The sequence below is a fragment of the Calidris pugnax genome, unplaced genomic scaffold (assembly GCF_001431845.1).
Source record: "Calidris pugnax isolate Ruff unplaced genomic scaffold, ASM143184v1 scaffold39, whole genome shotgun sequence".
NCBI classification, from domain to species: Eukaryota; Metazoa; Chordata; class Aves; order Charadriiformes; family Scolopacidae; genus Calidris; species Calidris pugnax.
Genome location: NW_015090828.1, coordinates 10470936 through 10486550, shown reverse-complemented (window position 1 = coordinate 10486550; position 15615 = coordinate 10470936). Strand labels below are relative to the sequence as shown.

Genomic DNA, 15615 nt, shown 5'->3' with positions numbered 1-15615 from the left:
CACAAACATGAACATGAGAAGTTCCATCTAAACATGAGGAGGAACTTCTTTCCTGTGAGGGTGGCAGAGCCCTGGCAGAGGCTGCCCAGGGAGGTGGTGGAGTCTCCTTCTCTGGAGACATTCAAACCCACCTGGACACGTTCCTGTGGGACCTGCTCTGGGTGGACCTGCTTTGGCAGGGGGTTGGACTGGATGATCTCCAGAGGTCCCTTCCAATCCCTTATCATTCTGTGATCTCATGGCATAGGCAGAGGAGAAACGTGGAAGATGCTCTGACTGCTGGAGCTGGAGAGGAGACATGACCTGGGCGATCTGAGCAGGGTCCCAGGAGATGCATCATCACCAATGTTAAGGTGACTTTAGTGACTTTAAATGGAGTAAGCCCTAACAAAAGGCCGTGTGACTCTGCATGAGGGCCCATCCAGCTCTGCTTTCCATCAATATTTTGAAAACCACACGGTGTATTCAAGCTATAGGAGGGCCGTTGCTTTTATGGACTTACCTAGCAGCAAACACTCTTTTCTGCTTGCATCAAATAGAGATCCAGTACAAATTCCCAGTGTTTTTTGAGTGCTACTGAACATAATGTTTTTTCTGGAATTACCTCTCCCACAAACTTACATGAACAGGGATGGCTTTTTGTGTGCAAAAAGGATGCCAATACGTCCTAGAGGAGACGCCACTCTAGTTGCAGGCCCTCAGCGTTTGAGAACAAATGGTTTGTGTTGACCCAAGTCCAAGAAGTCCATATTTTCTCTGTAGCTGTTCCTGGTTTGCTTCTGGCTTTTCTTTTAAAAAGCAATTTTGCAAAATTGGCACTTTGGCACAGTGTCTTATTTGATAGCTTCCCATCTGCTCTCCCGATTTATACCCCCTGAATTTGCTAACAAAATCAAGTTTTTATGGCTAGCCACATTGCAAAGCTTATATGGCTGTGGGAAAATGGGCTGCACTCAAATTTCTCCTTACGCTTCATCAACCACAGCGTGTGCTGATGCTGACTCTGCTGGCAGCAGCGGGGACGGACATCACAGCAGGCTACAGGTTCCCCTCCAAATGCTCTGCACAATTCAGGGGTGTATTTATTTCCTCTGCTGAGGGTCAGAGTAAAGCCTAGAGGTGACACAAGGAAAATACATACTGACTGCAGATATTTTACAGTTTCTGTTCTAGATTGCATTCATCCTCAAATATTGTGGTGACTTAGTCCACAAACTAAAATGTTACATTTAGTGGAAATATACGTTTGGGGACGGCAAGAAAAGTACAAGCAAAGATAGCAGAGCAGCAATAGATGAAGAGAAATGTCTGATATTAAAGGTAAACCTCCTTAATGGCTCTCTAGCAATCTCATTCCCCTTCCACAGCCACAATCTTTTCACCGCTTCCACTGCGCCCAGAAGAGGCACTTGTCTCTCCCAAAATGAACTGAATCGAGGAAGTCAGGACAGCAGAAAATTAGTAATTTATGTGTCAGACTGGCTTCCAGTGAAACCCACTTGCTGCAGAAAGCCTGGGCTGAGCTGGAGAGGGCACAGGAACAGATTGCCCAGGGCAAGGCAAGAGCAGAACCATAACGTTTAGCATCCGGTCGCCATTAGTCACGCTTTGTGCGACAGAGAGGGGAAGAAATAAACCCAAGTAGCTGTGCTAGGAAAGCCCTGGAAGCAGGTTTATGGTAGAAGAGGAGTAGGTTCCATCTTCCCACAGGGCTGTATCCAAACAGCCTGAAGTCCTGCATGGGATTTCCTTCTGGGGGGCTGTGTGGTTCCCCAGCTCCCCCCTGCACCACCCCACACGTCAGTTTTCAGCCACGTCACCTCCTGCCACGCTTCACCCTGCAGCCATTCAAAGCCTCACCTCAGCACAGGGAAGGAGACAGCAAAAAGATGGGGTGACCCCCAGCCAGGAGACACCCCACTGACAAGTGATTGAGCAGGCAGCAAAGGGGCACGGCTCTGCCTTCACTCTAAAACAACAAGGAAACGGGGTTTTCTTCAGAGAATTCTTTCATGCACAACCACCATTCGGATATTTTTTTTTAAGTGTAAACCCCCCAGGCCCCTAGATCCTCACAAAACTAGGCTTCTTGCCTCATTTCACCCATCAGTTGATTAATTTAATTTAGGTTTTGCATCCGCAAAGGAATAACTCTGTTGCCCGCGTTAACATAGGCAGGAAATTCTTTCCTACACAGCTCAGAGTGTGTCCTCTTTGAGGACAACTCACAGGATCCTGCTTCCCAACCCACAGCACAAAGGAAAAGCATAGCTTTTCCACATTTTCAGCCCTGCCTTCCTTTTCTGAAAGGACAAATCAAGAAAAATCAAGTCAGCTTCAACAGCCTTAAGCTGTGATTTTCACAGCTTTCCATCAAACACTAAAGGTAATCTTGATGTTTGATTACTCTGGAGTGGAACTGCCACTTCTTAATTGTTCATCAAGGCCCAAACTGTCCCAAAATTTATGAACATCCTCCCTTTATTTTTGTGTGTGTGTGTGTGTCTCAATGAGGGGGGGGGATGGCTTTGTCTTTTCCAATCCCCCTTCCGTTCCTAGAATGGTGCTTCTCAGCAAGGAAGAAGGTTTTAGGAAAATTACTGGTGGACTAGTACGGAAATCGAATACACTGCTGAGCAATAATTCCCATACAACACACAAGGCATGGACTTGTGTTCAAGAAGCATGTGCTGTTTAGGGTTTTGCATGTGTTGATTTTTTATTTTTTTTTTTCCATTTCATAGAGGCAACTCTTGTAGAGTAAGGTTTTAGGAAAATTACTGGTGGACTAGTATGGAAATCGAATACACTGCTGAGCAGCAGTTCCCATACAACACACAAAGCATGGACTTGTGTTCAGGAAGCACGTTCTGTTTGGGGGTTTGTGTGTGTGGATATTTTTTTTTTTTTCATTTTATAGACTAAGACTAACCCATAACAATTTACTGTTGTTTAGACAATTATTCTATCACCTGATGACCACTCCCCAACCCGGAGAGGGGAATCGGGGAACACAAAGAACCACGAGGGATGAAATAGAAACAGATTTAATAGAATAGGTCTACACAAAGAACCACGAGGGATGAAATAGAAATAGATTTAATAGAACAGGTCTAAATAATTAGTAATAGTACTAAAGAACCAGTATTAATCCTGATACTGCTGGAAGATGTACAAGAATTATACTCAGCCAGTTCTCTCAGCAGGAAGCTGTGCACTCCCAGCAGGGACAGCAAATGGCAGACCCTGAGCACAACAGCTTCAGGAGGAAGGGAAGGGCTCAGGGCTCTGGCACCGGAGCAAGGAGTTGTCTGGACCCACCACCATCAAGGGAGAGAATGCTACAGAGCAAACTTTTCTAATTTATATTGAATGTGACATCCACGGTATGAAATAACCCTGTTGGCCAGCCTGGGTCAAATGCCCAGGCCTTGCTCCTCCTTGTCCCTGCACCTGCCAAGACTCAAAAACGCTGAGACTTTGAATCCCACAGAGCCTGGCTGGCTATAAAAGAAGTATTTTCATTAATTCAGACACTGGAGTCTTGGAAAAGTGCCGTTTTCCCCAGCATTAGAAGAAAAGTTAGTCCTGTGTTGCTTAACCCAGGACAACTAAGGCAAACCCAGCAAACAAGGGCAATGGATGCCATGACGAAAATATGGTAGTAAAGCAAAATGTGTAAATCCAAGGTAAACACCCAATACGGAGTGCACAGAAAAGAGAAGAAAGAAAGAGGGATTAATCAGTGCAGGGATATTCAAGAAAGCTTTCTCAACAATCTTCTTGTATTAAAAAGAAAACAATTATACTTGCAAGTCACTTGCAGAAAATTTTAATAATTTGCCAAATATACAGCTATTAGAATTACCCTAAGTATCACTTATAATTACAAAAGTTGGTAGATAGCATAGTACAATGTTCTATAAAATAAACACATATAATATTAACAATACCCCCTGCAGTCCAATAATGGCAAAAAAAAAATAGCAAATGAAACTACAGACACATACAAATTAGAGGAGATTGAGTGACAGCTTTAGACACTTGAGTCAAAGAAACTGAGACCAGACCAGACTAGATACATTCATCCATCAAGCATAAATCATGTAGAACTTTAGATTTTAAAAACAATTAACAACACAACGATCAGGTGCAATTTCACATGCTTTCATTTCTCTTCCAGTACAGTTCCCAGAGTATTAAAGTGCCTTTGTGCACTCTCGTTTCAGGTGCAACACACGTCATATTTGGAAGTTACTTCATAGGTCACTTTTTTAAAAAAAAACAACAAAAAAACACATGATAGGTATTGGAACCAAAGGATGCGATTCATCTAAGGTGTTTTTAAAGGTGTTTTAAAAAAAGAATATGATAGGTATTGGAACCAACAGACACAATTCAAACTAAGGTGTTTTTAAAGTACCTTTCTTCAGACTATTTGCTCTTGAATGTCATACAACAAACTAATTAAACTCCAATTACACGGGGCCCCCCTCCGCTACAGAAAGGCTACAGTGAAAGATATTTCTTGAAGTGTGTTTTCTGCTGTACAACCCTTAGCTTTTCTCATTTTTTTTCCCCTTTCAGTTACATTTGTCCTTTGGATGACAACCTTCTCTGCAGCCTTCATTTATTGATGGCCGTGAGCATGGAAAAGGGGCAGTATTTGGCCTGTGGCTGTGGAGAGGCACGGACTTCACCAGTAACATCCTACAACCCTCGGTTAGAACTCGATGAACAGGCATGGTGTATTCTCCCTGCAAGGTAAGTGAAAACTTGCAGCCTTCAGATCTTATCCCCAGCCATCACCCCCACTGCAGAACTGACCAGATGTCCTACTCAGGGCTCCTTAGGAACTTCCACCCCTCCCCGCTGCGCTACCTCCTTACACCCAACCCTCACTGCAGAAAGAAAAAGGGAAACTTCACACAGTTTGGCTATCACTCACCTTTCCCCCAAAATGTCCTCTTCAAAACACAGAGAAAGGAGATTTCATAAAACCTATGATCCAGTCTCCCATGGAAGTGTACTCTCCACTAACATCCCATCCCGACTCTTTCATGGGAAAGACTGCGAGAGGGAAATTGTGTTTCCCTCAGGAGTTGAGGCATTTTGCTGGTGTTTTTCAATACTGCACTTTTAAGAGCAGTTACGGGGCAGAAGTCTCTTAGGAAGTAAAAATTTCACTTTAAATCATCCCGCAATGATGCTACAGGAGGTCACCAGTGGCCAGAGCTGAAGAAGGCACTCGGGAAGAAAGCTTACTTGGGAGGGGAAAAAAACTAGAAGGGAGGATGACCAACTAGTGATAACGTTAAACAGCGGAAGTGGAAGAACAGATTCACATCCACTGTCCTCCTACACTCCGTGACACTTCCCATTGTGAAATGGAAAAACAATTAGAGATTTGCCATCACTGTAAGTGCCCCTGCCTGACATAGCCATGGCAGTGACACCTGCCTTTTGCCACTGCTGCTGCTGCTGCCACAGGGGAAAAGGCCCATTTTAAATGCTGCGTGATCCAGACCCGGATCAGCAAGAGCTCTCCACAGGCGAGGAAGTTTCTCTGGGCCTCCAGATGTGTAACTCACTCAAGTTACTTAAAATACCACGGGCACTGAAGTGTTTCAGTATCAACTCTGTAATCAAACAGAAGGGAATCGGTGATTTCCTGACCTACTGAGTACTTTAGGAATTCTCCATGAAACTGTAGGATTATAGAAAAGAACAACTGTAGTATGTATTACAGCAGGGAAAAAACAGAAACCAGCACAAGTTTCATGTGAATCACAACTATAGGTAAAGTCTCTGGTTTAGTTCATAAAATGATTTGATTAAAATAGTTTAAAACATTTCATAATGGTATAATAATTTCCAATGTTACTTATGCAACAAGTTTCACCCATATCCAAAAATACCATATATGTAAATGCTTTTTTATAAAACTTTATACAATTCAAGCTCTCATTCGGTAAGCCTGTACACAATTCTCACAATCACCCAGGCAGAAAGTCTTCAGAAAAGTACATCCCCAGAGACACACGAACGACAAGGCTTCCATCAATCTTCCCTTTTGACAATCCATTCTGCTAAATCAAACTCTTATTGCTTAAAAATCAAAAAAGACAGGTTTCATCAACGACCGATACATCACACCATCCTGGCGAAGGGACCTGCTTTCAGTTTTATTTCAGAAATATATATATTCAGAAATATTTCAGTTTGTTTCAGAAATACCTATAGGCCTCGTTACTGTAAAGATTTCCAGGTAACTGTCACCCGTCCTCTACGCTTCATACAGAGAAGGAGAGAGACATCACTGGGAGGGAGGAGATGGACAGCAATACATGCCTTCATGCCTAATTAATTCCCTCAGCTGTTTAATGATTTCCGTGAATACATCTCCAACTATAACTGAAAGCCATCTGATTAGATACAAGACACTAAAAACACCAAATCTAAAAATGTGCAAGAACAATGTGAACGTTAACACCTTGGCAGGCAGAAATTTCACAGTTGGTACTATGCCCAAACACCTCTACAGCAAGCTTTATTTACACAACTTCCAATTAAAAATATTGTTATCTCTCAAGCTACATTTTAAATTAACAGAAATACATCCATAATAACTACTGGTTTAAAAAAAAAAAAAAAACCATGATAAAATTATTTTATTTTTTTTTTATTCAAAATATTCTGACAGTTTAACAATATTCCAGGTGTGTTACAAACACTGCCATAGTCAACACAACAATCAACACTCCAAGAGCATTCAAACACTGAAGACAAATATCTTAAAGCGGAGACGGGAGAATGCGCTTATACTAAGAGCAAACACATCATTTCCCAATAACTGACTTTTGAGGCAGATGTCCAATTTCGTCGGCACAAAATGGATTAAAATCCAGAGGAGATGAATTACGGAGGACAAAAATTCAGACGTATAAATGTTTTGCCCTATATTTTCTAGAAAACATTGTGAATTTATCATACAAGGCCACTACCAGCCTAGGCTACTCTAGTGTTGACTATTCACGGGACAGGAGAACAAAAAAATCATAACAAAGAAACCAGCATCCAAGCAAACAAAACCACAAACTCTTCCTAGAATATGGCTTAAATTAGTTCACAGAGCATTGGGAATATATTCAGTATATGGTGCAATGGAGATACCAGGGAGAAAAATGAAACTTTCTCTTCCTGGTATTTCATGTCAGCCTTCACCACAATTTGCATAAAATTTTCAACCAAATGATACTGCCCCTCCTGCAAGCATCTTTTCCCATGCTTCCAAAATATTATGTTACTAACACATCATTCTGTTTCATTCTTGAATATATTGGCCAATATTAGCTCTAAAGTTTAAACAATATAGTTCTACGCATAATACCCTGTTTCTTCCAATTAACCCAGGTTCTCAAATAGAGCTAAAATTTCAGATTTATTTAAAACCAGAATATTTGCTCGAAAAAGTATTTATCTCCTTCCAATATAGAAAACAGGTGTGGAATTGAGAACTTGCGAAGATGTGGACACAAATGAGTGCATAGTGCAGAACATCATACAGAGAGAGCAGCAAGGCCACGGCGTCACATGAAGTCCACACGTAAAAGAAGTATGTTTCCAATGATCAAATCCATTCTAAAAAGTTTGACTTCTGAGGCTTGCTCAAAGCATTAAGATCTCGCTCTGTAGATGCCAAGAATCCTCCATCCCCACTTTTCGTACAGCCCTGGTAGGACAGCCGTGTACAGAACAGAAACCTCAAAAACGCTTTGGACACATCATCCTGATCTCAAAATATTCCATAATGAAAGCTTGAATTTTGCCTGCGAGAAAGAAGGAAGTGGGACAACTTTCTAATGACACCGCTTGCCTGCGTGTCAGTAAAAAAAAAAAAAAAAATTAAAAATAAAAAAAGAGAGGCCGCTTTAGCGCCGGGTAAGAGAGAGAGCCCCAACTCCACTGCCACGAACGGAGGTACGTCTGGTCGCTCCAGGGCTGAACTAGATCTTCTCAGCAAAGGGTCCTTCACCTGTATTGCTCCTCCTTTCCAGTCGGTGCTCCCCAGCAGCAGAAACAGGAGCCCTTCTTGCAAAACCACCAGCGGCAGACAGCGAGAGGAGATCCTTTGCACTTACTCAGAATGCTTTGTTTCCCCATTCAATTAGTTTGCTTTTAAAAGCCATGTTTTTGGAGAAGGGCCATCAGAGCAAAAGAGTGTGGCATTTCCCTCAGTCACAGCATCAGACACTCCATTAACAGATTGACTTAATCTCCTAAACCAAATTAGTTCCTGGAACATCTCGCCTTTGCGTTCTTTTTTCTTAGGAACAAACAGTTTCTCTAGCAGTTGTGCAGTTTAAGCCTGTTATGGTATTTTTACTCCAGCATTTTCTTAGCACCTCAACACAAATCGGGTTGTAGCTTGTCAACGGTGACCACCGGCTACAGACAACCACCAAGAGGGGAAGTGCCCACACCAGGGTTGAAAGAACAGCAACGTCGTCCCGTGACGTCGAAAAGCACTTTTTTTGATCCACTGGCTTCCAGGTGAGACTACTGACTCGGAAGGGGATTTCTCTCCAAGCAGGGTTAACTCCAGTTATTCAAATAAAGTAAACACGAGAGGGCAGTACTGAGGACATTAATCCTGCACTCTTAGCGTTTTCAGTCCTTTTTCTAAAAAAACCTGTTAATGGAGATAACGGCTCAGTGTCAAGGCTAAGTGGGCAAGTGTTACCTACGCTAAAGTCATGAGGGGAACTAACCCAACCCTTGCTTATAGTACAGCTGTACTCCTTGGATTTAAGCCAACTGTATGTATTTCACCCTACTCATTCACCTCTCTTGCTTCATCTCCAGTATCCTCATCCTTTCACACTCCCTAATTAACTAGCAATTATTTTCCTGAGTGAGATTATAAAAAGTTAAACCCCTTCTACCAAAAGTACAAAGACAAATAAAATATAGAACAATACAAACCCAGTTATACAGCATTACAAGTGCAGAAATTCGTCGTGTTGTTGCTCTTTTATCATTGGCCCCCAGTAAAAACCATAGCAAAGAGAATTTAGCTATCCAAAATATTTTGAAGTACTGTGATTAGATTCTTCAGCCCGTAAATGTAGCCCTCATCCTTTGTGTTGCTAGGAAACACGTGAGCAAAATCAATCATCCGGACTTCCACATTTGCACTTTCCTTGATTTCTGCTGGCATGTGACAGAAAACTTTTTCCAGTTGGGGTATAACGTTCCCGTTCAGGTGCTCCTGCGCGATGCACGCGCTGCTCTTCCACACGTTGCCTTGCTCCAAATTTTCAACTTTCAGCGAGAGCTGACTGTGGTGCCTCTTGGAATATGCCTTTTTGTGAAGTGCGTAAAATTTGGACAAGCCTTTACCCACAGAGGCCTCGATTTTGCCATTCTCCGTCGAATTAATTACGTGAATATTATTATTATACTCCAGTATGTCTCCACCTGCTAACAGTCCTTTGGGCACTCCTCTCTTCTCTGCCAGGGTGACGTCACCCAGCCGCACGGTTGTTGCCTGACACGAGCCTTCATAAACAAAGAGTAATGAGCTTGCATAAAAGTTGAGTTGCTTCTGGCCCTCAAACCACTCCAAAATCTTCTGAATCTTCTGAATGCTGGCAGCTATCGCGTCTTTCCTCAAGCAGTACCCATTGTGGAAAAACTTGGAGATGCCTGCAAGAAAGAGACACGTTTGGGGATTAGTTTCAGCTCTGAAATCAAAATGTTTTTTCATTTCTTTTGGGATGCCAGTAGGTCTCGATTTGAAGAAATGCACAGTATTCACACAATTGCCTTTCAGGCAATTATTAATAAATCAAAAGCAAACCAAGAAGCTCTGATACCTTCAGTCACCTCACCTGCATAAGGCCTGCTGTATAAAACTACAGATTGGGCTTCGAATAGAAATTAACTAATCAAGGTATCAAACAGTAGACGAACGTGGTTCCTGCTCTCCAGATCGTTTTAGCAAGTTTTGGGCGGGGACCCATTAAATGCTCCAAGGATAAACAAGCTCAAGCAACTCTTTATCATCTGTGGAGATGCCTGCAAGAAAGAGACACGTTTGAGGATTATTTTCAGCTCTGAAATCAAGATGTTTTTTCATTTCTTTTGGGATGATAGTAGATCCTGATTTGAAGAAATGCACAGTATTCACACAATTGCCTTTCAGGCAATTATTAATAAATCAAAAGCAAACCAAGAAGCTCTGATACCTTCAGTCACCTCACCTGCATAAGGCCTGCTGTATAAAACTACAGATTGGGCTTCGAATAGAAATTAACTAATCAAGGTATCAAACAGTAGACGAACGTGGTTCCTGCTCTCCAGATCGTTTTAGCAAGTTTTGGGCGGGGACCCATTAAATGCTCCAAGGATAAACAAGCTCAAGCAACTCTTTATCATCTGTGACAGAGCTGACAAGTCAGTGCCAGCTCCAGAGAGGGGTGTGTTTGTGTCTGTGTACGTGTCCTTCTATCCCTTGGTGGGGAACAGATGAAGAGACGTCAATTAATGACTAATTTGAAACAGTTATCACCACCAAACAGCCCCATTTTTATTCGTTGCTCATGCAGATCACCGAATTCTGGCACACAAATCCCCTTACCATCCTTTACTGTTTCCTTTGTCAAGCTCCTTCCGTAGTGCTGGTTTTGCGTCTCGTAGCTGTCAGAAGAGACGTGGTAAACCTGCAAGAGATGAAGAGGTCACTCAACTCATTTCAGACAACCAGTGGGGCTATGAGACACCTTATAGAGGGGCTACCAAATCTTTGGGACTATTTAGCCCTCCCTTAGCTTTACGTTCCTTGCCGCGGTCAGCGCTGCCCTCTACTGCTCTGATCCACAAAATCCTCCCCTTGCACATCTTTGGCTCTAAGTTAGGGCTTTCCTGCATTTTGAAAGACATCATTATCTTGGCAAAAATCAACATATCCATCAGAGGAAAACATTATTTTTTTTAAGGCACGTGAAGCTATCATACTCCTCGTGTTACTGTGGATATTAAATCAGTAAGATGTAACAGCTAAAAAATTCAACGCAATTATTCTGAAGTTCTTAAAACTATAAAAATATTTAGCACAATGGCAAAACAAGAAGAAATACCGTGAGGTGGCCAGGAAGGCCCAGCTCCATGAGAGGCACCTGAAACTATATTAAGATGTTTCAAATGAGGCCATACTCAATAAGTGACAACAGCCGAGCGAACGCTGCGTTCCAGCCCCGATAACGGCACATCAGCTCTTGCCTGAAAGGGAGACAACTCCTCCGGGTCCCATTTTGTCCATAACAGGAATTGTACCAGCTTAACAACTTAATTCAAAAATGTTTTACACAGAGACACGTTTTCTCTCTAACTGAAATAATTTCCATAGCAGAAACGTGCCAGCCTGCCGGGCCCGAGTCTAACTTGTTTATGAGAGCGCAGACAATTCTTATTTGCAGAAATAATGGTGTTACCAAGCAGGCAGTTTGTCTCTGGCAGAAACTTTGTGCTTGGCACTTGTTCAGACCACCCAACCCTGCGGCACCCACCCCGGCTGCAGCGCCTCTGCCCTCCCTTCACCACCCATAAAAAGAGAGGATTCCACGAAACGCACATCGGGGTGTGAGGCATCTGCCCCCCAATCTCTCCTTCACGTTCTTTTTCTTGCTGTAACCCACCGAGACAGTCCAAAACAGGGAAACATCAGCACATAAAAAGGAGTGGTACATGAGCAATAATTAAAAAAAAAAAATCAGAATTCCCTATTTTCATTGCAGCCCCCAAAACCTCTCCCTCATCCACAACAAGCACAATATGAAAATGTGGCTCCATAACTCCTGCTTCGCAAAGCAGCCAGGAAGAAAAGTCACAAATAGCTTTTATTTTGACAAAAAACCAACAAAACAGAAGTCATTCAATTCAGGGTCCCCGAGGAACTTAGATCCTAGCGTGTGGCAACTGATTTAAGTCATCAGCCACGCGTTGAAGAGGCAGTAAATAATTCTGGTCATCCTAAAGAAGTGACAGTTGTAATCCTGGATGTTTCAACTCACTCGGTAGCAGAGACACTTCCCACTGACACGTTACTTAAAGAAACTGATGCCCTGATGCCTGGAAGCTGCAGAAGAGCAGAGGTGAGTTGTTCTAAAACAGCATCCAACAAGTGTGATTTCGGTTTCACAAAAGCCCCTAATTTTTCAACTTTTTAAATTTAAAGAGTCATGAGCCAAAGGTAACTAAATCAAGCAAGAATAAAATAAATATATTGCTTAGGAAGAGGATTGAAAGCCTGATGATTACATCTAAGTTTTCATTAGCTGTGTCTTCGTTATAATAATATCAAACATTCTTGGTGGGTTGGTCTAGTGGCAGCTTCCTCCACACACCAGCACTGCAGGCACGCTCCTGAGAGAATCATCTTGTTTACCCAAACCTTATCTCTTCCCCATAGGAGCTAACAATTTTTGTGACATGGGCACTTGCTCAAAAATACCGATTATGATCTGCAAGCTCAGTTTGTTTTCCAAAGAAAGGCTGGAGCAGCACGTAAGGTCCTTGTGCTTCTGAGCTGGGTTTCCCAGGAAGGCACCCGACCCGATCTGCACAAAGCCATCCCCTCCCAAATGGCTTTCTGTATAGTTTGAAAATACCCAGGCAGAAATATGCATTCTCGTAATGATAATGCAATAAATGTATTACCAGTGCATTTTTAATGACACAAAACAGTTAATGACAAACTACCAAGTCCCACACTCGTATTGACCGTGTAATCACAGAATGACATGGGGTTGGAAGGGGCCTCTGGAGATCATCCAGTCCAACCCCCTGCCAGAGCAGGTCCACCCAGAGCAGGTCCCACAGGAACGTGTCCAGGTGGGCTTGAATGTCTCCAGAGAAGGAGACTCCACCACCTCCCTGGGCAGCCTCTGCCAGGGCTCTGACACCCTCACAGGAAAGAAGTTCCTCCTCATGTTTAGATGGAACTTCTCATGTTCCAGTTTGTGCCCATTTCCTCTTGTCCTGTCCCTGGGCACCACTGAAAAAAGACTGGCCCCATCTTCCTGGCACCCACCCTTTAAGTATTTATAGGCATTGATCAGATCCCCCCTCAGCCTTCTCTTCTCCAGACTAAAAAGACCCAAGTCCCTCAGCCTTTCCTCATCAGAGAGATGCTCCAGGCCCCTCATCATCTCTGTAGCCCTCTGCTGTCCCCTCTCCAGCAGTTCCCTGTCCTTCTGGAACTGGGGAGCCCAGAACTGGTCCCAGTGCTCCAGATGGGGCCTCCCCAGGGCAGAGCAGAGGGGCAGGATGACCTCCCTCCACCTGCTGCTCACACTCTTCCTGATGCCCCCCAGGATGCCATTGGCCTTCTTGGCCACAAGGGCACATTGCTGGCTCATAGGCATGTGGTGTCCACCAGGACTCCCAGGTGTTAGTAATGTATTACTCCTAGTAATGTATATATTTAACTATTTGTGAACAAGCAAAGACTCAGAACAGCCCATGTTACCACTGGGCTTGGCTGCAGATGACAGCATTAAAAGGCAACACATACAGGTAATCACAAAAGTATTCTCCACGTCAGCCAAAGAGCTGTCTCCAAATACTGTTTCAAGACTTTTCTCAACAGCAAGGAAGTGACTGTTCAAAACATTCCTGGAAAACCTCAACCAAATACAAACACCTTAAGCCCCATATTGAAAGCAGAGCAACAGAGAACCTGAGTTCAGAGATGATCTCTCATCAATTCTTGCTTCACCCTCACCTCCCCCTGCCAAACTCGGGGATGGCTGTGCTCTAACAGCAGAAAACTACATTTTCCTGGTCTCCAGAACTCTTGCTTCACCACACTTTTGTTCACACCATCACCACCACTGATCTTCTACCAACCCTTCCCCCTAAAGGCTATTTGCCTTTGAAGCCACCCTTCTCTGTATCCCCGTTGCTGCTGCTGTCTGTACTAGCCCATCTCTAGCAAAACAAAGACAAGTCAAATAAGTCAAACCTGTAACCTTAACGACAGCCAAGAAATGGTTAGACAGGAAAATCTCATTCCTTCTCCACCTGCCACAGCTCGCTACGTGTTTGCTCTGGATTCAGGAGGAATTCTGATGTAGTGCACCGCAAAGAAAACTCCTCAGCTGATGTGCAAAACATCGCTTGTGAGAAAACTCCTGCTTCATCAGTGATTTTTATAGATTCCTACCACCCCAGGCCAGAGCTGTCACAGCTGACTATGGGGGAACTTCTCCTCGTGCCCACCAGCGGCTCCCATTCGGTGAGGTTTTTGCATCAGCAGAACTGGGATTCCACACGCCAACAGGTTTGGTTTTTTAATTAATAGTAGCAGGGGCTCTGCATGGGCAGCATGGCAAAGGCTCCCATTCGGTGAGGTTTTTGCATCAGCAGAACTGGGATTCCACACGCCAACAGGTTTGGATTTTTAATTAGTAGTAGCAGGGACTCTGCATGGGCAGCACGTCAGAAAACCCAGCTGATTAACTGCCGAGGGAAATTACCTTCCTACCTTCTCAACCTGCACTTGGCTTTTGTTTCCCCACCAGGAGTTAAGTCACTGCTGCTCGCACACACAGATTTTGGTACCCTTTTTTCACCTACTCACGGTTCACCTGACATTCTTGAAGACAGGGAAACCTTGAGCTGAAATACAAATGTTCCAGTGTGCTCTTTTAAAAAAAAATTAAAATTACAACCCTTGCAAGGTCTCTGTGGTGAGATACATGGTTTGGAAACCTCACGCCTGCAGGTTTGGGAGGTTAAACTGAAGACTGGATTCAGAAAAACAAACCTCAAACCTTATGTAAGGTTATTTAGGGGAACGCAGTCCTGACTTCCATGGCGGGGCAGAAAAATACACACACTGTTCAAACACTTATCTGCGGCAACTCCCTAACTTCCAGCAAGCATAATTTAAATAGGTATTAATTAAGACCAGCCTGTTTGGTGGAGATACGGCTATCACAAAAAATCTCTATTAAATGACTTGCAGACCTCCTGCTCCCCACACCCCTGCCAGGACAGCCCCAGACCCGCTCTTCTACCAAGGACAAGAAGATTAGAGACACGCTCCGATGCCCAGACATCCAGACTTCAAAGGGCAAAGGGCCGAGCTGCCTGCCCCTCCTATTTTTTTCCGTAAATACACTTAGCAGTGTGTTTTACACTCATGCAGGTAAGAGCAGGCAAGCGTTGAAATATTACGCAGAGTTTTCTGTTTACAGCAAGGCACCTCCATGCTCCTCACTGGCATCTGAAGGTCAGCACCCACCCTATAGAAATACACACAGGTCTCCTTCAGGTCTGAAGAAACCAGGTTTCTCTGCAGCTTTGTGATCGCTCCGGGACTGATCTGCCACCGCAGAAGTCTTAACAAGCCTTATTTTTTATTTTTCCAAAAGGAAGCACAACAGGGATTTGAAGAAAAAAATAACAAAGGGAGAACTTCTTCTTAAATACATTCTCTTATTTGATACTGCTGCTTTATAGCAATGCTCTAACGCTACTACTGCTGCTGAGAGCATGCCCATTTATCTGAATCCATTTCTCTAAACCCCCCACCCCCTTTTTTTTTTA

General features: G+C 43.5%; 1 protein-coding gene across 1 annotated transcript in view; it reads right to left on the bottom strand.

Moving 5' to 3' along the window:
* Positions 1-3816: 3816 nt before the first annotated feature.
* IPMK (inositol polyphosphate multikinase) overlaps positions 3817-15615 on the bottom strand; it is a 54224-nt gene continuing 42425 nt past the window's right edge. Inside the window, exons 7-8 of the mRNA XM_014940361.1 lie at positions 10643-10724; positions 3817-9708 (exon numbers count right to left, since the gene is read on the bottom strand). Coding sequence (XP_014795847.1) covers positions 9074-9708; positions 10643-10724 — 717 coding nt within the window. The 3' untranslated portion in view covers positions 3817-9073. The remainder of the gene's footprint in view (positions 9709-10642; positions 10725-15615) is intronic.